We start from the raw sequence: 23,186 nt of genomic DNA, 5'->3' as shown, positions 1-23,186 counted from the left end.
GTGAGACCAGATTCCGCAATATGTCTTGAGGCCATGAAATCTGAGATGGGATCCATGTATGAGAACAAAGTGTGGACTTTGGTTGACTTGCCCGTTGATCGACAAGCAATTGAGAATAAATGGATCTTCAAGAAGAAGACTGACGCTGATGGTAATGTTACTGTCTATAAAGCTCGACTTGTTGCAAAAGGTTTTCGACAAGTTCAAGGGATTGACTACGATGAGACCTTCTCACCCGTAGCGATGCTTAAGTCTGTCCGAATCATGTTAGCAATTGCCACATTTTATGATTATGAAATTTGGCAAATGGATGTCAAAACTGCATTCCAGAATGGATTTCTGGACGAAGAGTTATATATGATGCAACCAGAAGGTTTTGTCGATCCAAAGGGAGCTAACAAAGTGTGCAAGCTCCAGCGATCCATTTATGGACTGGTGCAAGCCTCTCGGAGTTGGAATAAACGCTTTGATAGTGTGATCAAAGCATTTGGTTTTATACAGACTTTTGGAGAAGTCTGTATTTCCAAGAAAGTGAGTGGGAGCTCTGTAGCATTTCTGATATTATATGTGGATGACATATTGCTGATTGTAAATGATATAGAATTTCTGGATAGCATAAAGGGATACTTGAATAAAAGTTTTTCTATTGAAGACATCGGTGAAGCTGCTTACATATTGGGCATCAAGATCTATAGAGATAGATCAAGACGCTTAATTGGAATTTCACAAAGCACATACCTTGACAAAGTTTTGAAAAAGTTCAAAATGAATCAAGCAAAGAAAGGGTTCTTGCCTGTGTTATAAGGTGTGAAGTTGAGTAAGACACAATGCCCGACCACTGCAGAAGATAGAGAGAATATGAAAGATGTTCCCTATGCTTCAGCCATAGGCTCTATCATGTATGCAATGTTGTGTACCAGACCTGATGTGTGCCTTGCTATAAGTCTAGTAGGGAGGTACCAAAGTAATCCAGGAGTGGATCACCGGATAGCGGTCAAGAACATCCTGAAATACCTAAAAAGGACTAAGGATATGTTTCTCGCTTATGGAGGTGACAAAGAGCTCATCGTAAATGGTTACGTTGACGCAAGCTTTGACACTGATCCGGACGATTCTAAATCGCAAACCGGATACGTGTTTATATTAAACGATGGAGCTCTCAGTTGGTGCAGTTCTAAACAAAGCGTCTTGGCGGGATCTATGTGTGAAGCGGAGTACATAGCTGCTTCGGAAGCAGCAAATGTAGGAGTCTGGATGAAGGAGTTCATATCCGATCTAGGTGTCATACCTAGTGCATCGGGTCCAATGAAAATCTTTTGTGACAATACTGGTGCAATTGCCTTGGCGAAGGAATACAGATTTCACAAGAGAACCAAGCACATCAATAGATGCTTCAATTCCATCCGGGATTTAGTCCAGGTGGGAGACATAGAAATTTGCAAGATACATACAGATCTGAATGTTGCAAACCCATTGACTAAGCCTCTTCCACGAGCAAAACATGATCAGCACCAAGGCTCCATGGGTGTTAGAATCATTAATGTGTAATCTAGACTATTGACTCTAGTGCAAGTGGGAGACTGAAGAAAATTTGCCCTAGAGGCAAAAATAAAGTTATTATTTATTTCCTTATTTCATGATAAATGTTTATTATTCATGCTAGAATTGTATTAACCGGAAACATAATACATGTGTGAATACATAGACAAACAGAGTGTCACTAGTATGCCTCTACTTGACTAGCTCGTTGATCAAAGATGGTTAAGTTTCCTAACCATAGACATGAGTTGTCATTTGATTAACGGGATCACATCATTGGGAGAATGATGTGATTGACTTGACCCATTCCGTTAGCTTAGCACTTGATCGTTTAGTTTGTTGCTATTGCTTTCTTCATGACTTATACATGTTCCTATGACTATGAGATTATGCAACTCCCGTTTACCGGAGGAACACTTTGTGTGCCACCAAACGTCACAACGTAACTGGGTGATTATAAAGGTGCTCTATAGGTGTCTCCAAAGGTACTTGTTGGGTTGGCATATTTCGAGATTAGGATTTTTCACTCCGATTGTTGGAGAGGTATCTCTAGGCCCACTCGGTAATGCACATCACTATAAGCCTTGCAAGCATTGCAACTAATGAGTTAGTTGCGAGATGATGTATTACGGAACGAGTAAAGAGACTTGCCGGTAACGAGATTGAACTAGGTATTGAGATACCGACGATCGAATCTCGGACAAGTAACATACCGATGACAAAGGGAACAACGTATGTTGTTATGCGGTCTGACCGATAAAGATCTTCGTAGAATATGTAGGAGCCAATATGGGCATCCAGGTCCCGCTATTAGTTATTGACCGGAGAGGTGTCTCGGTCATGTCTACATAGCTCTCGAACCCGTAGGGTCCGCACGCTTAACGTTTGTTGACGATATAGTACTATATGAGTTATGTATGTTGGTGACCGAATGTTGTTCGGAGTCCGGGATGAGATCACGGACATGACGAGGAACTCCGGAATGGTCCGGAGATAAAGTTTGATATATGGGATAATAGTGTTTGGTCACCAGAAGGGTTCCGGAATTTGCCGGAAGGGGTTCCGGATGTTTCCCGAAATGTTTGGGTACGAGAACACTTTATTTGGGCCAAAGGGGAAAGCTCATAAGGTTTTTGGAAAGCGCAAAAGGAAGTTTTGCGGAGTCTAGGGGCCAGACGCCAGGGTCCCTGGCGTCTGGGTCGAGACGCCGGAAACCCTGGCGTCTGGCCCTGGAGTCCGAGAAGGACTCTTGCCTTTCGGGTGAAACCGACTTTGTGGAGGCTTTTACTCCAAGTTTCGACCCCAAGGCTCACCATATAAATAGAGGGGTAGGGCTAGCACCCAAGAGATCAAGAAACACAAAGCCGTGTGCCGGCAACCCCGTCCCCTCTAGTTTATCCTCCGTCCTAGTTTTCGTAGTGCTTAGGCGAAGCCCTGTGGAGATTGTTCTTCACCAACACCGTCACCACGCCGTCGTGCTGCCGGAACTCATCTACTACTTCGCCCCTCTTGCTGGATCGAGAAGGCGAGGACGTCACCGAGCTGAACATGTGAAGAACTCGGAGGTGCCGTGCTTTCGGTACTTGGATCGATCGGATCATGAAGACGTACGACTACATCAACCGCGTTAATATAACGCTTCCGCGAACGGTCTACGAGGGTACGTAGACAACACTCTCCCCTCTCGTTGCTATGCATCACCATGATCTTGCGTGTGCGTAGGAAAATTTTGAAATTACTACGTTCCCCAACAATTGCTTGCGCCACCACCTTGATCAAAATTTCTTTATTACCCGATGAGACATATTGTTCACTCCAATCAATTAATCTCTTCCTCAATCTTTCCTGAAGTGATTCAAATTGTCCCTTATGCAATCTTCCTTCAGCACAGGAAGGCCGAGGTACTTTGGCTCAAACACCTGCTGCATAACCTCAAGGGTGCACTTGACTTCATCCGCCACCGCAACAGAGTAATTGTCTGAGAAAAGGATGGAACACTTCTCTGGGTTAATGAGTTGACCCGTCGCTGAAGTATAAGTGTTCAACAACCCCTTAACAATGCTCGCCTGCTGGCCAGACGCTTCAAACAGCAGCATAGTATCATCCGCAAATAGCAAGTGAGAAATAACTGGTGCACCACGGCAGATAGCCACCCCCTTTAGAGAACCTTCACCAACTGATTTTGAGAAGAGTGCAGACAGGGCGTCAGCAACAAAAAGAAATAAGAAAGGGAAAATTTTGTTTTTGCCACTCTAGATTTTGCCAATTTTTCTTATGCCACTCTAGATTTTAACATTTCAGTTCTGCCACTCTTAGCTATTGACAATTATCACAATTGCCATTCCGTGGCAAAACCAAAATAAATTAGAGTGGCAATTGTGATACATTGTCCAAAGCTAGAGTGGCAAAAGTGAAATAAAATTAATTTGCTATTGCCACATAATGGCAATTGTGATATTTTTCAAAAGCTAAGAGTGGCAATACTGAAATGTCAAAATCTAGAGTGGCATAAGGAAAATTGGTAAAATCTAGAGTGGCGATAAAGGGTCACCTTGCCTTAGTCCTCTAGAGGAAATGAAACTCTCAAACAATTGTCCATTGAATTTGACAGAATATTTCATTGATTTCACACACACCATAATCCAAGAAATCTACTGTTGGGTGAAGCCCCATTTACCAAGTGCTTTCTCCAAAAAATCCTAGTCAACACGATCATATGCCTTTGACAAATCAAGCTTGTAAGCACACGCCGCCGGCCTGTTTTGTTTCAGCGACGGTATATGATGAAGACATTCAAAAGCAATTATAAAATTGTCAGAGATAAGCCTTCCTAGGATAAAGGCACTCTGATTCTCTGAAATTAACTCCACAAGCATCGGCCTTAGCCTGTTCACCAAACATTTTGAAACAATCTTGTAAATGACGTTACATAGGCTTATCGGTCTAAAATCCTTGAGTTCCATTGGGAAAGGAATTTTTGGGATAAAAACAATAGCCGTGTCGTTTACCCCGTCAGGCATTATTCCTGACTTAAAGAACTCCAAAACAGCAGCAATAATTTCAGATTTCAGCACGGCCCAATTATGTTGGAAGAACCTAGCCGGGAGACCGTCTTTATTCATCCAAAACCACGGTCATAGGTACAAGGTTTGGGCCATGAGGATTGCCCAACCACACATGTTCACCTACATCTAGGTTACAAGCAAATTTGGCAAGATTATGAGCATCAAAATGGAAGTTCCTACGCTCAAAAAGAAAAGAGCTGGAATTGAAACTATTACATGCGTACTGTATATATGTCTCAGCAGACCTGGAACAAATGTCGCCCTTTGCTGTTTAGGCCCGGTTCAGTTATACCCTTTATGGGCTGAGAGCTACTAACTTTTGTTTTATGCTTAGCTATGGGCTGTGTGCCCATTGTGCAACTTGGGCCGGTAGGTTTCTCCATCTTTGCCCGTTTTTCCTGTCAGAGAATTGATCTTTTGCCCCACATTTCGTTGCAATTGGATCATTTGTCACCCCTAAAAAGGGAACCTAGATCATTTGCAATTTTCCATTTCTTGCCATATCAAGATAATCTGGCATGACGCGGACACCAATTGCCCTTATCTACCTCGTTTACCTCGGACGCCCTCAAGAATTGCGCGACGGTGGTAACACGAGCCGTTTCCCAGGTGCAAGGTATTTTTATCGTTGTGTGCAGGCTCAAGCAGCCATATGGAAAAACATATACGACAAGAAAAGCTCGGAAAAGAACCGGTTAGGAGAAATGAGAATCAATTCATCAAAGTCCTGGAAAAAGCTGGCAAAATAATAATTAACACGGATGAGAAGGCAAACCTCTCAAGGTAAAAACACAGAAAAAGTAAGCATGAATGACACTCGGGGCAAATGTGTAAATCAGTGTAGTTAGGAGTGTTGAACATGAATTTTCAGCTAAACCGACGGACATTGCAGCTCGTTGCCACATTACTAAGGCCTTCCACAATGTATGCCCGCACCGGTACCGAATGCACTTTCCAACCATTTGGCGTTTGTGCCCTACAGGCTACATTGCACTCCAATGTGAAGCTGGTGCCAGAACTTTTTCTTTGGTCGTCGGTGGTGATGTGGCACCTTTTTCGCCAATTTGACATTGGCAGCACCGTTGAAGGCCTAACAACTTGGTAATGCGGCACCTTTTTGGCCAATTTGGCACCGGTAGCACCGTTGAAGGCCTAGCAACTTCTTTCATACGGAACCTAGTTTGTCATCTTGGGCGACAACACGCTTTACTAGGACAACTCTATCAGAGTCGCCATATCGGCCTGATTGGCGTGACAACTTTCCTATGGAACCCGGCTTGTACCATCTTGGACAATGACACGCTTTGGTGAGTCGCACACACACGCACACGCACACGCGTGTCCACTATGCGAGAAATAGGATTCCTCAACGGACGGTGGTGGCTTGACTCGTCTTTGAGGGTGATGTTTCCCGCTGAAAGGTACTGTTGTTTTCGGTTGATATTTTTCTCCCCAGCTTAAAACTTCCAGCAATGGCACTCGTCGCCAAAAGAAGAAGTTCCAGCACGACACGGTTCCTAGCTAGCTACTCCAACATCCCCAAACTGACTTGAGTGGGCAACAGGCCTGTGAGTTGTCAAAGTGCTGGTGGTGCATCTCCTGTTCTGTCCTGAAAGTTCATCTCCAGCCGAGAGATACGTCAATCTGAACCACCCATGCGAAAAATCTCGCTGAAGCAAATCCAAATCCCTCCCAAAGTTGTACTCCCTCCGTAAAGAAATAAAATAGTAATCCAAGCACTCTTATATTTCTTTATAGAGGGGTACTAAATCAGAGACAGTTATTTTAAGACGGAGGAAGTAGCATACATGATGTGAATTCCCTCAGAAAAGAAGCATCCATGGTGTGAAAGTATGTACTTCCTTCGTTCCACAATACATGCCTTTCATTTGTCAAAATATAGATGTATCTAGACATATTTTAGTATATAGGTACATCCATGAACAAATGAAAGTCAAGTATTTTGGAACGGAGGGAGCATAAACCACCCTTCTTTCATCTCACACAACATCAAAAACCGGGCAAGAGACGTACATACATAAATAAGCTTGTTCCTACTCTCCACATGTCACAATCTGCAATCATATTCATACAACAGGAATACCTGGTCCTGGTGAGATAGATAGTAACAGCTGCATTGTCTGTTAGCATGAAGGTATCAGCAACACTAGAAGCAGCAGAATAAGCGACGCGGAGCGAGCGATGGATGAAGAAGAAACATCAGTTACAAGGTACAAATAGCGGTTACATTCGACGGCCTGAACAGGCACGCTCCTTCAAACCCGTTCAGGAGGCACCGCCACAATGCGGTTTCTGAAAATCGCAATTAACATGCATAGAGTATTTGGTTGACTAAGAGAGAGGACTAACAAGTTCAATGGCGAAAAAGAAAAAGGAAAGAAGAAAACTTGGGGAGGAGGCTCCAGAAAAGAGCATACAATCTACAACAAATGAGAGTACCTTCCCAGGCCAAGAGGGGGAGCTCTACACTTTCTCTTTCTGTGGTGCCTCAGCTCAAATGTGCTGTTGTTCCGGAGGATCCATAATGCACCACCAAAGAGAGGCTAGAAGAACTCAAACTCTAGGTAGTTGTCCGAGCCCTTCTGGTTGGAGGCCGGCGCGACCTTCCCGTTCGCCGACGGGGCCTGCTTCGGGCGGCAGTCCAGCTCCACGGGCTTGGGTATGTCCGGAGGGCTCGCGCATCTTATAAGGGCCCAGTTCACGCCCTCGAAGAAGGGGTGCTGCTTTATCTCCGTGGCCCCACGCTTGTGGCCCAGCCGGTGCTGCGGGTCCTTGACCAGTAGTCCCCTTATCATGTCCCTTGCCGAGAAGCTCACTAGCGGGGACTCTGGGAACCGCAGGGGCTGACCGACGACGTTGAAAAGCGTCGCCCGGTTGCCTGAACCCTTGAAAGGGGTCTTGCCGAACAGTAGTTCGTACAAGAATATGCCAAAGGTCCACCAATCCACCGCGCTGCCATGGCCTTCCCCTTTCACTATCTCTGGGGCCAGGTACTCGTGGGTGCCCACAAAGGACATGGACCGAGCATCAGTTGGCTCGGCGATCATCTCAGGGAATAGGTTAACCTGGTTCACGATGTCCGGCTTTGGCTTCTCCTTCTTAGACTTTGACTTGGACTTGGATTTCGAGAAGAATCGAGGACCAAAGCATGTGGTTGGAACAACACAGGATGGCTGAATGCACGCAGGTTGGACGCAGTACGCTGCATTGTTCCTCTGCAGCGCATCTAAGCCAGGATTTGCACCCCTGATCACGGTTGGGCTCACTGAACAACGAAGAGAGAGGTCAAAATCAGTCAGCATGATGTGCCCATCCTCCCGAACTAGGACATTTTCTGGCTTGAGATCACGGTATATAATCCCGAGCATATGCAGGTACTCCAATGCAAGGAGCACCTCTGCTACATAGAACCTGAAACATCAAGAGAGAAAGAAAAAAAAATAAGTTAAATCCTTCGTCAGCATTCAGCACAGCTTTCATAGGCAAATGAAAATCCAACAATGATCCACTTAGCAACGTGCAACTATCAGCATGGGACACATTAGTTTCTACAACATACTGCACCTTTCTGATTCTATTGTGCACAACAAACATGCTATATATTACGACGTAAAAAAGACTTAAGTATTTCATATGCAACCTGACTATGGCAACATGAAGCTATCAGGCCCAAAAATAATGAAGTGATGTTGAAGCAGACGAGACACATGATAAAATACCTAACAAAGAATGTTATAAACAAATCATTCATGTGAAATAATTAGCAAGAGAAAGTGCATACTTTGCTGCTTGCTCTGAAAAATGTTTTCCAGGCTGCCTTTGTCGAAGAGTGTGCAAGTCCCCTCCAGGGCAGAACTCCATAACCAGACACGAAAACTTGTCCGTCTCAAAATGAGTATATAGGGTCGGCAGAAATGGATGATCCAGGGACTGCAGTATCTCCCGCTCGGTCTGTGCCCGGAGCAGCTTCTTCCGACTAGCCAGAGATGTTTTATCCATCACCTTCATTGCAAAGTGACTCTTGGTACCACTCAATTCAGAGAGATACACACTTCCGATATCACCAGAACCCAGCTTCTTAAGCAACCTAAATTGGTTCAGACCAAGAACGCCCTCCCTGGATTTGACCACTTGGATGGCCTCCCACCTCGAATCATTCCCTTTGTGGGGCTTTGTGGTGGCACTGCTCATACTGCTGCAGGAGCTCTCATCACTCAAATCACTGCTTGCACTAACACGGCACATGCTGCTCTTGCCACTCTCGGTGAAATCTCGGCCACTTGTCTTAGCACTACCACTGGTCTTACCCAGACTATTTGTCCCATCACTCACTTTAGCTGAAATAAAGCTATCACTGATACTACTCTTTTGCGACGACTTCTTTTCTTGATTCTCGTTGGAATCGGAGTTCTTAGTCTCTTTTGACTCATCAGATTCTGCCTCTGGGGCTAGTGGCACATCCAGGCCCCCAGAGTCTGAGGAGAGATCTGGAGCATCCTTGTCCAGCACAGGAGCTGGAGATTCTTGCTGCTGGTCCGGCTCCCCGGAAACCTCCTCAGCAGCAGATCGCTGCCTGTCATCTTCACCCATTTCCTTCGGCTTTGCCGCTTGCTCCGGCATACTTTGGGAGGCAGGCTTGGAAGACATGAACTGAGCAAGCGGTTGACCGGAATCACAACAAACGCCCAGTCTAGGCGCCCGGTCAGTGCTCAGTACAAGGCTGACCGAGCAATTCCCAACCTCCTAACCTGCAAATCAATTCGCCCAGACAGCGTATCAGCATACCAATAAAATAACTAGGGTTTGTTCGTATCAATTCACCAGAAGAGAACAAGGATCAGAAATATTCCAAGAAATCCAAACCACCAGGTAAAATCGACAGAAACAACAACCTAAAACGGACACGCCGAGCAGAAAAGAAAGAAATCCCTACACAGAAAGAGAAAGGGGGGAATCATTTCGAGAACCACCCATGAGACCAAGAAGTCACCTGCAGACTCACACACAAGCTACTGCAACTAAGCGCTGGGCAGATCCATCCACCCGGCCGCCCCTGCCACTCCGCCGCATCCCAAAAGAGGAGGAGGAGGTGAAGGGGGGAGAGAGGTCCTGGCTAGAAAGAAGAAATCACAAGCCCCCCACTCCACCCCACCCCCAGGAAACCCCGAGCCAGCAGCATCTCCCACAAAAATAGGGCGGAGTGGGCCAGAACCGCGGGATTAATAACAAAAGGGAATCTTTAAGATATCCCCAAAGCGGCGAGGTGAAGGGGATGGAAAGGGGGAGGAAGGAAGGAGAGAGCATTGCAACCTGGCACAGCTGCGAGCTCGTCACAAGGCGCACACATCCCACCTTTCCCCTCCCTTCCCCCAAAGGGAGAAGCAGGCATGATGGAGCGCGCCATGGATCATATGAGCCACAGCGCGGCAAGCACACATGCGGTGTCGCGCATACGTAGAGACAGACTAGCATGGCATCCACATCAGGGCATGGGGGGCACTCACTCCAGCGCCCCCATTGAATGCAAGCTAGCAGGCAAGCAACGGAAAGAAGAGAGAAAAAATGGTTTTTTAATGAATAAAAGGGGCGGGATTGGATCTGGAGAGTGATGGGCGGCGGCGGTAAAGCCGCACAAGCAGCAGATCAAGAAGGAGCACCCACATATCCATCCCCACCTCCACCTGAGGAAAATGACGCCGCCCCTAAATCCCTAGGCGGCCGTCCAGTCAAGAAACCAAGCTGCCGGGCCGTGACCGGGCGGGGGAGGCGGCATACCTTACCTTAGGAGGAGGGCGGGGTGGCCGTGGCGGCGGGTCGAGGGAGCGGAGACGCGGCGGCGGCGGGATATTCGTCGTCTCCGCGCGGAAGGCGGGCCATGTGCGGGCGGGGCTGGCAATGGCGGAGGGAAGTGGAGGGAGGTGGGGGCGGGTGGAGTGGCGAGAGTACTAATTGGTGTGGGGATTCATCCGGGCAAGGGGAGGAGAGCTGCTGGCGCTGGGTCAGTGGCTGGCCCAGCCTGCAAAGAGACAAGCGCTTGTGGGGGAGAAGGGGAGGGGATGGAGGGACGGGTCAAAGATGATGGTGGTGGTGGTGAAAAGCTGGGCTCTTGGGGCGCATAAACTAGTCTACAGAGCGGTTGATGATGATGGTGGTGAGTAAATTAAACCTGGGTTAGGGTTAGGGTGGGTAGCCAGCCGAGGGTACGGCGTGCAGGGCGTGGTCTCCCTCCTCTCGCTCCCTCTTTTTCCCACGGACCGAGACTCCCGTGCCCAACGTCCACTTTCCTCCTCCTTCCCCTGCTTGCGGGCGCTTCCTGTTGCAGAGATCTGGATGGCGATGGTGGTGCTGGAGGCCCATCCTGGCCGTCCGTTCTTCTCATCTAGCATGTGTGCATGCTGTAAAGGAATTTGTGTGTGCATGCTGTAAAGGAATTTGTTTTGGAATTCAAAGGCATTGATCTAAAAGTTTGTGTTATAGAGTCAAGCTCGTTCGATCAATTTGATACGGTCTATCCATTCCGGGAGAGGGTTTAGGGCGCGTAAGTGTGGCGCACGCAGATTCTGTGTCGTTGATTTGCGCCAAGATTCGCGTTTGGGGATGTATACACAGGTTTTTGTTTTCACTTTTATCTATAATATATGTTCGCATATCATGACGATATACCTGTTCATGTGGAGTCGTGTAGATAGGGAAATGACAAACACTTGAAGATAAGGAAAAATGGTTCACCGGACCCTAGTTATGGTACTCTTGCTGCTTCTTCTTTGTTCTTCTCTCATGTGCATCAAAATAGAATATCCACCTTCGAACATCATTTGAGTACATACGCAAAAAGAAAAGAGATCATCTTGTGTCCTTGGAGATTGAAGCCATCAAGATAAGAAGCACCACAACAGTATATTTGGTGCAAACAGGTACATATTCGACTGCAAACTTGATTTTCTTGTTTAGTCCTTGGAGCGATCTTGTTTGTTCAAGAACGAGCTTTTAATGTGTGCTATAGCTGGATCATTCTGATATTTGATATTTGTATTTATTGCGTCAGTGTTCGCGTTGGTCATTTGTTATCTTTGAAATATTGAGTACTTTTAATTTGAAATTGTATGAGCTAGAATCTTATGATGCGTCTGTAAACAATGGGAGCACATGTATGTGTATAAAATATATTTTCACAAATTTTTAGAGAAAAGTCATACGCCCGACTTTATGAATAAAGCCACCAGACAGAGTCAACGAGACCACACAAAAGTTTCACCAACATAAGGGACACAGTACGAAAGAGTAAACGGTGGCACGCAGGCTAGATAACAGTGGAATCTATTTTCACAAATTTTTAGAGAAAAGTCATACGCCCGACTTTATGAATAAAGCCACCAGACAGAGTCAACGAGACCACACAAAAGTTTCACCAACATAAGGGACACGGTACGAAAGAGTAAACGGTGGCACGCAGGCTAGATAACAGTGGAATCTATTTTCACAAGTTACAGACGCTGAAGCTAAATTATATGAACTTTAAAATCCATATTTCTTCCTGTGAAACTTGAACATTGCGTAAATTTAATTGAGTCGTAGATCATTACTGTATATCATTCTCGGTAAAAATAGTTGTGTTGAGTGGCCGAGAATAATTTTATATTGGAAGGTCAAAACTTTTGAAAGGACAATCTTTGCAAGTCGTTAATAAAACTAACCCTAAAACCCTAAACCCCTAAACCCTAATAATCTACAAGGCACAAATAGTAATGGCATCGCAACTAATCACAAATTATAAAAGAAAACTTAAACCCTAATAGTGAACAATAAACCTAATAATCTACAACATATAATTATTATTGTCAATGAAACTATTGCTTGTTATGCCTAGATAGGGGTTTCCTTGAAGGGGATGTTGTAGACACTTATGAAAAAATAAAAACTATATTTAGGCACCCCATGAATGAGAAAGTTGAATCTACATCTCTTTTGCTCTCCTACCAAAATGAATCTATTAAAGAGATAAAGGCTAGCCTAGATACAAACCTCCGTAACATACTTAATCTTTCTTCTACCATTAATAGCTATGTGCTTTATCAAAATAGAAGGATTACTTCTATAGATAGCAAGTTTGCTCTTTTCTTTCCTAATACCAAAGATGGCAATACCTAGATCTATTCTTGCTTGTTATGCCTAGCTAGGGGCGTTAAACGATAGTGCTTGTTGGGAGGCAACCCAATTTTATTTTTATTCCTTACTTTTTGTTCCTGTTTAGTAATAAATAATTTATCTAGCCTCTGTTTTAGTTGTGTTTTTTGTGTTTAATTAGTGTTTGTGCCAAATAGAACCATTGGGAAGACTTGGAGAAAGTCTTGTTGAACTTGCTGTAAAAAACAGAAACTTTAGCGCTCACGAGAACTGCTGTCATTTTTATTTGGAGAGTGATATTTAGTTAATTCTTTTTGCAGATGATTAATAGATAAATTCCTCACGTCCAGCAATTTATTTTAAAAATTTTGGGGTTCCAGATCTTGCGTTAGCTACATATTACTACAGACTGTTCTGTTTTTGACAGATTTTATTTTTCGTGTGTTGTTTGCTTATTTTGATGAATCTATGGCTAGTAAAATAGTTTATAAACCATAGAAAAGTTGGAATACAGTAGTTATAACACCAATATAAATAAAGAATGAGTTCATTACAGTACCTTGAAGTGATCTTTTATTTTCTTTCGCTAACAGAGCTCACGAGATTTTCTACTTTAAGTTTTGTGTTGTGAAATTTTCAAGTTTTGGGTAAAGATTTGATGGATTATGGAACAAGTAGTGGCAACAGCCTGAGCTTGGGGATGCCCATGGCACCCCAAGATAATCTAAGGACACCTAAAAGCCAAAGCTTGGGGATGCCCCGGAAGGCATCCCCTCTTTCGTCTACTTCTATCGGTAACTTTACTTGGAGCTATATTTTTATTTATCACATGCTATGTGTTTTGCTTGGAGCGTCTTGTATCATTTGAGTCTTTGCTTGTTAGTTTACCACAATCATCCTTACTGTACACACCTTTTGAAAGAGCCATACATGATTTATAATTTGTTAGAATACTCTATGTGCTTCGCTTATATCTTTTGAGTTATATAATTTTGCTCTAGTACTTCACTTATATCTTTTAGAGCACGGTGGTGGATTTGTTTTATAGAAACTATTGATCTCTCATGCTTCACTTAGATTATTTTGAGAGTCTTAAATAGCATGGTAATTTGCTTAAAATCCTAATATGCTTGGTATACAAGATTAATAATAAAACTTTTTTATGAGTGCGTTGAATACTATGATAAGTTTGATACTTGATAATTGTTTTGAGATATGGAGATGGTGATATTAAAGTCATGCTAGTTGAGTAGTTGTGAATTTGAGAAATACTTGTGTTGAAGTTTGTGATTCCCGTAGCATGCACGTATGGTGAACCGTTATGTTATGAAGTCGGAGCATGATTTATTTTTTGATTGCCTTCCTTATGAGTGGCGGTCGGGGACAAGCGATGGTCTTTTCCTACCAATCTATCCCCCTAGGAGCATGCGCGTAATACGTTGCTTTGATAACTTGTAGATTTTTGCAATAAGAATATGAGTTCTTTATGACTAATGTTGAGTCCATGGATTATATGCACTCTCACTCTTCCACCTTTGCTAGCCTCTCTAATACCGCGCATCTTTCACCGGTATCATACACCCACCATATACCTTACTCAAAACAGCCACCATACCTACCTATTATGGCATTTTCATAGCCATTCCGAGATATATTGCCATGCAACTTTCCACCGTTCCATTTATTATGACACACTCCATCATTGTCATATTGCTTAGCATGATCATGTAGTCGACATCGTATTTGTGGCAAAGTCACCATTCATAATTCTTTCATACATGTCACTCATGAGTCATTGCATATCCCGGTACACCGCCGGAGGCATTCATATAGAGTCATATTTTGTTCTAACTATCGAGTTGTAATTGTTGAGTTGTAAGAAAAATAAAAGTGTGATGATCATCATTATTAGAGCATTGTCCTAGTGAGGAAAGAATGATGGAGACTATGATTCCCCCACAAGTAGGGATGAGACTCCGGACGAAAAAGAAAAAAAGAAAAATAGAAGAGGCCATAAAAAAAGTCCCAAATATAAAAATGAGAGAAAAAGAGAGAAGGGACAATGTTACTATCCTTTTACCACACTTGTGCTTCAAAGTAGCACCATGATCTTCATAGTAGAGTGCCTCTCATGTTATCACTTTCATATACTAGTGGGAATCTTTCATTATAGAACTTGGCTTGTATATTTCAATGATGGGCTTCCTCAAATTGCCCTAGGTCTTCATGAGCAAGCAAGTTGGATGTACACCCACTTAGTTTCTTTTTGAGCTTTCATATACTTATAGCTCTAGTGCATCCATTGCATGGCAATTCCTACTCACTCACATTGATATCTATTGATGGGCATCTCCATAGCCCGTTGATACGCCTAGTTGATGTGAGACTATCTTCTCCCTTTTTGTCTTCTCCACAACCACCACTCTATTCCATCTATAGTGCTATATTCATGGCTCACGCTCATGTATTACGTGAAGATTGAAAAGGTTTTGAGTATGTCAAAAGTATGAAACAATTGCTTGACTTGTCATCGGGGTTGTGCATGATTTAAATATTTTATATGGTGAAGATAGAGCATAGCCAGACTATATGATTTTGTAGGTTTAACTTTCTTTAGCCATGTTATTTTGAGAAGACATAATTGTTTTGTTAGTATGCTTGAAGTATTATCAATATGAACTTTTGTCTTGAATCTTTCAGATCTGAATATTCATACTACAATTAAGAAGAATTACATTAAAATTATGCCAAGTAGCACTCCGCATCAAAAATTTTGTTTTTATCATTTAACTACTCGAGGACGAGCAGGAATTAAGCTTGGGGATGCTTGATACGTCTCCAACGTATCTATAATCTTTGATTGCTCCATGCTATATTATCTACTGTTTTGGACATTATTGGGCTTTATTATCCACTTTTATATTATTTTTGGGACTAACCTATTAACCTGAGGCCCAGCCCAGAATTGCTGTTTTTTGCCTGTTTTAGGGTTTCGAAGAAAAGGAATATCCAACGGAGTCCAAACGGAATGAGACCTTCGGGAACGTGATTTTCTCAACGAATAAGACCAGAGAGACCCTACGTCAAGAAAGAAAACAGGAGGCCACGAGGTAGGAGGGTGCGCCCACCCCCACCAGGCGCGCCCTCCACCCTCGTGGGCCCCCTGTTGCTCCACCGATGTACTCCTTTCTCCTATATATATCCACGTACCCCCAAACGATCAGAAAAGGAGGCAAAACCCTAATTCCACCGCCGTAACTTTCTGTATCCACGAGATCCCATCTTGGGGCCTGTTCCGGAGCTCCGCCGGAGGGGGCATCGATCACGGAGGGCTTGTACATCAACACCATAGCCTCTCCGATGAAGTGTGAGTAGTTTACCTCAGACCTACGGGTCCATAGTTAGTAGCTAGATGGCTTCTTCTCTCTTTTTGGATCTCATATAATGTTCTCCCCCTCTCTTGTGGAGATCTATTCGATGTAATCTTCTTTTTGCGGTGTGTTTGTTGAGACCGATGATTTGTGGGTTTATGATCAAGTCTATCTATGAATAATATTTGAATCTTCTCTGAATTCTTTTATGTATGATTGGTTATCTTTGCAAGTCTCTTCGAATTATCAGTTTGGTTTGGCCTACTAGATTGATCTTTCTTGCAATGAGATAAGTGCTTAGCTTTGGGTTCAATCTTGCGGTGTCCTTTCCCGGTGACAGTAAGGGCAGCAAGGCACGTATTGTATTGTTGCCATCGAGGATAACAAGATGGGGTTTTCATATTGCATGAGTCTATCCCTCTATATCATGTCATCTTGCTTAAGGCGTTACTTTGTTTTTAACTTAATACTCTAGATGCATGTTGAACAGCGGTCGATGAGTGGAGTAATAGTAGTAGATGCAGGCAGGAGTCGGTCTACTTGTCTCGGACGTGATGCCTATATACATAATCATACCTAGATATTCTCATAACTATGCTCAATTCTGTCAATTGCTCAATAGTAATTTGTTCACCCACCGTAGAATACTTATGCTCTCGAGAGAAGCCACTGGTGAAACCTATGGCCCCCGGGTCTATCTTTATCATATTAATCTCCTACTACTTAGTTATTTACTTTGCCTTTATTTTACTTTGCATCTTTTATCATAAAAATACCAAAAATATTATCTTATCATATCTATCAGATCTCACTCTCGTAAGTGGCCCTATAGGGATTGACAACCCCTATTTGCGTTGGTTGCGAGGATTTATTTGTTTTGTGCAGGTGCGAGGGACTCGCGCGTAGCCTCCTACTGGATTGATACCTTGGTTCTCAAAAACTAAGGGAAATACTTACGCTACTTTGCTGCATCATCCCTTCCTCTTCGGGAAAAACCAACGCAGTGCTCAAGAGGTAGCAAATTGTTTTCACAAATCAATATTTGACAGTAGAAGGATGACTATTGAAGAATAGAAGGATATATATTTGAGGCAAGAGAACAAAAAAGGTTGGGAAAATAACAGTAGCGAGTTTGCATGGGAAAATGATGCATCAAAAAACAACAAAAAGAACAACACAAACGGATGAATGGAGATCACGTAAACGAAAGCATTGTACAGAAGGGAAAGGAAGATAAAAGAAGAGTAGAAAGCGCAGAAATGAAATAACATAAGAACAAGGTGAGGATGAAGGAAGAAAGAAGATGCACAGTGGCCGGAACTCGTGGAACAGGCTTCGTAACAGAACGGTGGGTGTAGGATACAGACAGGTAGACAGTCGTATTTGTACAGAATAAACACGTATATTGTTTCATATTCAGAGAATTAACAATTTCCATCCATTTTCAACCATTTTCTGTCTAAGCATGTGCAAGGATCACGATGCAGATGGATGGCAGCAGGTATTTTCGCAGGTGTGTGCCCCTGCGAATTTACATATCCATTCATATGGTATAACTCCTCGATAGTTCAACACATTTCTCTCGACGAGATGTATCAGCACTACTTCCATCATTAAGAAGAGGAGCAGGGAAATTATTGGGGAAAACATGAATGAGAAGAATTAGGTCACACCAATGATCACAACAAAAGAGAATGTAGAAGAGAAAAGCTAGGTCGAGGATAGAACAGGGCAAGCGTCGAAAAGAAAAAAGAAGCATAGTGCCATCATTTTCCATGTCCCCACGAACAAGAGGTTGCACAAGGAACACCATCACCATAGACGAAGAGCGGCAATCAACCGAGACCAACCATGATGTTTCTGTTGGGGAACGTAGTAATTTAAAAAAATTCCTACGCACACGCAAGATCATGGTGATGCATAGCAACGAGAGGGGAGAGTGTGATCTACGTACCCTTGTAGACCGACAGCGGAAGCGTTATGACAACGCGGTTGATGTAGTCGTACGTCTTCACGGCCCGACCGATCAAGCACCGAAACTACGACACCTCCGAGTTCTAGCACATGTTCAGCTCGATGACGATCCCCGGACTCCGATCCAGCAAAGTGTCGGGGAAGAGTTCCGTCAGTACGACGGCGTGGTGACGATCTTGATGTTCTACCGTCGCAGGGCTTCACCTAAGCACCGCTACAATATTATCGAGGATTATGGTGGAAGGGGGCACCGCACACGGCTAAGAGAACGATCACGAAGATCAACTTGTTTGTCTAGAGGTGCCCCCCTGCCCCCGTATATAAAGGAGCAAGGGGGAGGAGGCCGGCCCTAGGAGGGGCGCGCCAGGGAGTAGGATTCCTACTCCTAGTTGGAGTAGGTTTTCTCCTTTCCTAGTCCAACTAGGAGAAGGGGGGAAAGGGGGGAAGAGGGGAAGGAAGGGAGAGAGGGGCCGCGCCCCAAACCCCTTGTCCAATTTGGACTGGGCTTGGGAGGGGCGTGCGCCACCTCCTGGTCCTTCCCACTAAGGCCCATTAAGGCCCATTGCTTCTTCCTCATATTCCCGTAACTCCCCGGTACCTCTGAAAATACCCGAATCACTCGGAACCTTTCCGATGTTTGAATATAGTCGTCCAATATATCGATCTTTACGTCTTGACCATTTCGAGACTCCTCGTCATGTCCCTGATCTCATCTGGGACTCCGAACTCCTTCGGTACATCAAAACTCATAAAGTCATAATATAACTGTCATCGAAACCTTAAGCGTGCGGACCCTACGGGTTCGAGAACAATGTAGACATGACCGAGACACATCTCCGGTCAATAACCAATAGCGGAACCTGGATGCTCATATTGGCTCCCACATATTCTATGAAGATCTTTATCGGTCAGACCGCATAACAACATACGTTGTTCCCTTTGTCATCGGTATGTTACTTGCCTGAGATTCGATCGTCGGTATCTCAATACCTAGTTCAATCTCGTTACCGGCAAGTCTCTTTACTCGTTCCATAATACATCATCTCGTAACTAACTCATTAGTTGCAATGCTTGCAAGGCTTATGTGATGTGCATTACCGAGAGGGCCCAGAGGTACCTCTCCGACAATCGGAGTGACAAATCCTAATCTCGAAATACGCCAACCCAACATGTACCTTTGGAGACACCTATAGAGCTCCTTTATAATCACCCAGTTACGTTGTGACGTTTGGTAGCACACAAAGTGTTCCTTCGGCAAACGGGAGTTGCATAATCTCATAGTCGTAGGAACATGTATAAGTCATGAAGAAAGCAATAGCAACATACTAAATGATCGGGTGCTAAGCTAATGGAATGAGTCATGCCAATCACATCATTCTTCTAATGATGTGATCCCGTTAATCAAATAACAACTCTTTTGTTCATGGTTAGGAAACATAACCATCTTCGATTAACGAGCTAGTCAAGTAGAGGCATACTAGTGACACTCTGTTTGTCTATATATTCACACATGTATGATGTTTCCGGTTAATACAATTCTAGCATGAATAATAAACATTTATCATGATATAAGGAAATAAATAATAACTTTATTATTGCCTCTAGGGTATATTTCCTTCAGTTTCAAGGCTATTGGCACAACCGAAGGGCAACAAGCAACCGAGTCCACATCCAGACGAAGAGCCAGACGCGACCGAGGCTACAACACAACAACGGCACTGCTGGTGAAGTCTAAGGGTATCAAGGAGCTAAGTCCACACTCAGATTGATTCATTGTGCACACCCACCACTGAGATCGCTAAAAGGTAAACTCTGACACCGTCGGCACGAACAGAGAAGAAGAGCATTCAATGAAGGGGGCGACGCTCGAAGCGCCACCATCGAAGGATCCAAAAGGATATGAGGTTTTCCCCGGAGACTACAAATAAGGAGGAAGTGTCGCAGCCTTGCAGCTCCATCAAACAATGCCTCCATGGAGGTGAGCGACACCCGAAGGCACCGCCATCGTCGACTCCAGCACGGAATGGACTAATCATGCACCACTGGTACATGGGTTCGAAGAGCGAGAAAGACAACTGTGTAAACCTTAAACCCACAAAAACATAAGAATGCATTTCGGGCTTATTCTTCTTTTGCAGTATGTGGAATTATGCCCAAAGGAATATTACTCCATAGACATTGTTTACAGCTAGCCATTTATTAACAGAACAGTTGAACTCCAAGCCTATTTTTGTTGGTTTGTAAAGTGGCATTCCAAGTATATTTTACCGAAAGAGTATACTACCTTCATAAGAAATTAGTTATTGCTGAAATGGATGTACCTAGTCATATTTCAGTGTTAGATACATCCGTTTAAGCGACGAGTAATTCCGGACGGGCGTTTGTATATATTGAGCGTGCTTGTTCGACTCCAAGCATATTACTAATAACAAATTTTTCAACAAACTATTTGATCAATGTCGGTTCGTTTTGCTGGCAGTCAGTCCATCAAACGCAGGCCATATACTTTTGTTCACAACAACATAAAAGTTATACATACATCTTGGATACCAACCAAACATTCTTCCTTTGGCAACACAGTAACCCTCCACGTGATTGTTGTCTCAAGAAATTTAACCTACACGTCATTAGCACCGATGCTGACACTTGGTCCACAGTCCCTGGCGCGGCCGGCAGTTTGGGTACTGGCGCATAAACTATGCAACGGTGCTGCTACCACACCAGCATTCCCAAATTAATCTCCGGCGCCCAAAGCGGCCCTGGGGCGACGCATCTCAAATCTTGACGCACAGCGACCCAACTGATCACATGTGATGGTGGCCGATCTTGATCTGGGCGCACCGATCTTGAGCACCAGCAGCAAAGCAAGCTGAGATCTTTTTCAATTAGCGGCTGCCACGCTGAAATTGCTAATTGGACACAAATACAGGTTTCTAATTAAGCATTGCTGGTGCTGCTATCTTGAGCGTCGCTGCCAATGGCCGATTGAGCGGGGTTCGGTTTGGCGCCTTTTGGGCAGCAGACAGCAACCTGAAAACTGCCGATGGATGGAGGAGCACTAACGCGACATGACATGGAGTTTGTTAAACATATGCGTAATGCCCATCTCTTTTCGCCCTCTTTCCCCTGTCGCCCAACGCGGGCGTCCCTTTCCGGCTTGTCGATCGGCTCCGTGGATCTACCACGCAGGTGCATTTTTTTTTCCTTTCGGGGGTGATGGATTAATGAATCCGCACACACGCACGTCACCGTACCGTGGAATCCTTGACGGGTTAGGTTTTCTGAGAAAAGAGCATGGGTGTTAGGTCAGTGATTTGGCGTTAAGTGAGCAATTACACGCACCGTGTTACGCGTCGATCGAAACCGAGCCGTGGTCTTTTTCTCTCTTTGATTGATGAAAGAGGGCAAATGACTCACTATCATGTTCATTATTAATTAAAGAGAGTTGATTTTAGAAATCCTGCAAAGCAAGGGAACAAAGAAATTGCATTACTTAAATGCCTTCGCACCCGCGTTGACCTGAAGTCAGTCCTCACCTTTGATCTAAGCAGCAATCACCATAGTGGGAGTGTTAATGTCTCGGAATACCCTTGTATTGCACCCCTTCCAAATCTCACACTAAACCAGCTCATCAGGGAGTCATGGGTCCTTCTAACCACTTCTTTTGCTCATAGTGTCAGTCCACTACGATCCGTGGATCTACTACGCAAACGCATTTGTTTTAGATGTTGGATTAATGGATCTGCACACACGCACAACACCATATCGTACAATCTTGAAGGGTTAGGTTTTCTGAAAGAGAGCACGAGTGTTAGGTCAGTGATTCGGTGTTAAGTGAACAATTGCACGTACCATGTTACATGTGGATCAAAACCTGAGTCGTAGCTTTTTACTCTCTCTTTGAAACAAGGCAAATGGCTTGCATTTTCGTTAACAAAGAGAGAAGGTTTAGATATTATCCCACAAAGGAGGGAAACAAGCAAAATACTCTAATGACATTACATCACTCAAATGTCTTGCGCTTGCAATGATCCAAAGCGAGGCCTCGTCTTTCATCCAACCAACAATCACCGTAGTGAGGTGACAATGTTTTGGAATACCTTTACGTTGCGCTCCTTCTAAATCTCCCACTAAACCACTATCATTAAGCGGGCAAGAGCCCTTATGACCACTTTTCTTGCTCATAGTATCAATCCACCAAGCTTTCATCGAGGTAGTGTGTCTTCATTGCATAGGCAAAATATCATGAAGGCCAAGCCAATTGATGAGCTCCGCCCAAACTCAGGGAAAGTAGATGGGCGGATGACATAGACTTTTTTGCAAGGGGGACAAAGATCATGTTTGGCCATCCCCGCCAATGTAATCTATCCGTCGTATAGACACTGTTTTGACTAGCCAAGCAAACAACTTAAGGGGGGAGATGTGTTTCTTTCCACACAATAAATGCCACGGACGAAGAGGTAAGGCTACCAAACCGCTCCTTGTAGGCCGATGATGTCAAGTACTCCCTCCGTAAACAAATATAAGAGCATTTAGATCCTTACTTTAGTGATCTAAACGCTCTTATATTTCTTTACAGAGGGGTAAGTGCATCAAGTGCCCCCTTTCATAGGGTAGGAAAATCATAGGAATAGGAAAGTCATAGGAAATGAGATGACATGTATCTTAAATCCTATGAGTAGGAATGTAAGTGCATCTAGTGCCACCCCTAGTTGGTTTTGGAGTATTGACGACAAACCTAGTTGAGGGACTAATGTGTTTGTGAGAATTGCAGGATAACACAGGTAGAAGTCCCTCATTGATTCGGTTTTCCTACCAGAGATGACCCCTAAAAATGTATGAAGACATTGATGTCAAAGGTGGTATGTGAAGATATTCACATTGAAGACTATGACAAGAGAAGACATCGCATGAAGCCTATGGAGCTCGAAGACTCAGATCTTTCGTAGTTCTTTTTCTTCTTTATTGAGTCATAGGAACCACCGTACTGTTAAGTGGGGTCCAAGAGAACCAGTCAGAATGACTGAAGTGATGCTTAACCAAAACCTATGTCTTCAAGTGAAGACTATGAGAGCAAATCTTGTCCAGAGTC

At 44.0% G+C, this 23,186-nt stretch overlaps 1 protein-coding gene across 4 annotated transcripts; it reads right to left on the bottom strand.

The window, feature by feature from the left end:
• Positions 1-6,783: 6,783 nt before the first annotated feature.
• LOC119301943 (serine/threonine-protein kinase D6PK-like) lies at positions 6,784-10,566 on the bottom strand. Of its 4 annotated transcripts, none has more exons than XM_037578950.1 (3): positions 10,401-10,566; positions 8,407-9,373; positions 6,784-8,036 (listed from the first exon to the last, which is right to left on the bottom strand). In XM_037578950.1, the coding sequence occupies exons 2-3, from the start codon at positions 9,270-9,272 to the stop codon at positions 7,169-7,171; spliced, it is 1,734 nt and encodes a 577-aa protein (XP_037434847.1). In that variant the 5' UTR covers positions 9,273-9,373; positions 10,401-10,566; the 3' UTR covers positions 6,784-7,168. The 4 variants fall into 4 exon arrangements, with proteins under 4 accessions (XP_037434847.1, XP_037434844.1, XP_037434848.1 ...); XM_037578947.1 differs by having other exon boundaries at positions 10,406-10,566; XM_037578951.1 differs by lacking the exon at positions 10,401-10,566 and adding an exon at positions 9,936-10,053.
• Positions 10,567-23,186: the final 12,620 nt, after the last annotated feature.

This window comes from Triticum dicoccoides, chromosome 5A (assembly GCF_002162155.2).
Source record: "Triticum dicoccoides isolate Atlit2015 ecotype Zavitan chromosome 5A, WEW_v2.0, whole genome shotgun sequence".
Classification (NCBI taxonomy): domain Eukaryota; kingdom Viridiplantae; phylum Streptophyta; class Magnoliopsida; order Poales; family Poaceae; genus Triticum; species Triticum dicoccoides.
The sequence above is the reverse complement of the archived record's forward strand: the minus strand, read 5'-3'. Positions and strand labels throughout refer to the sequence as shown.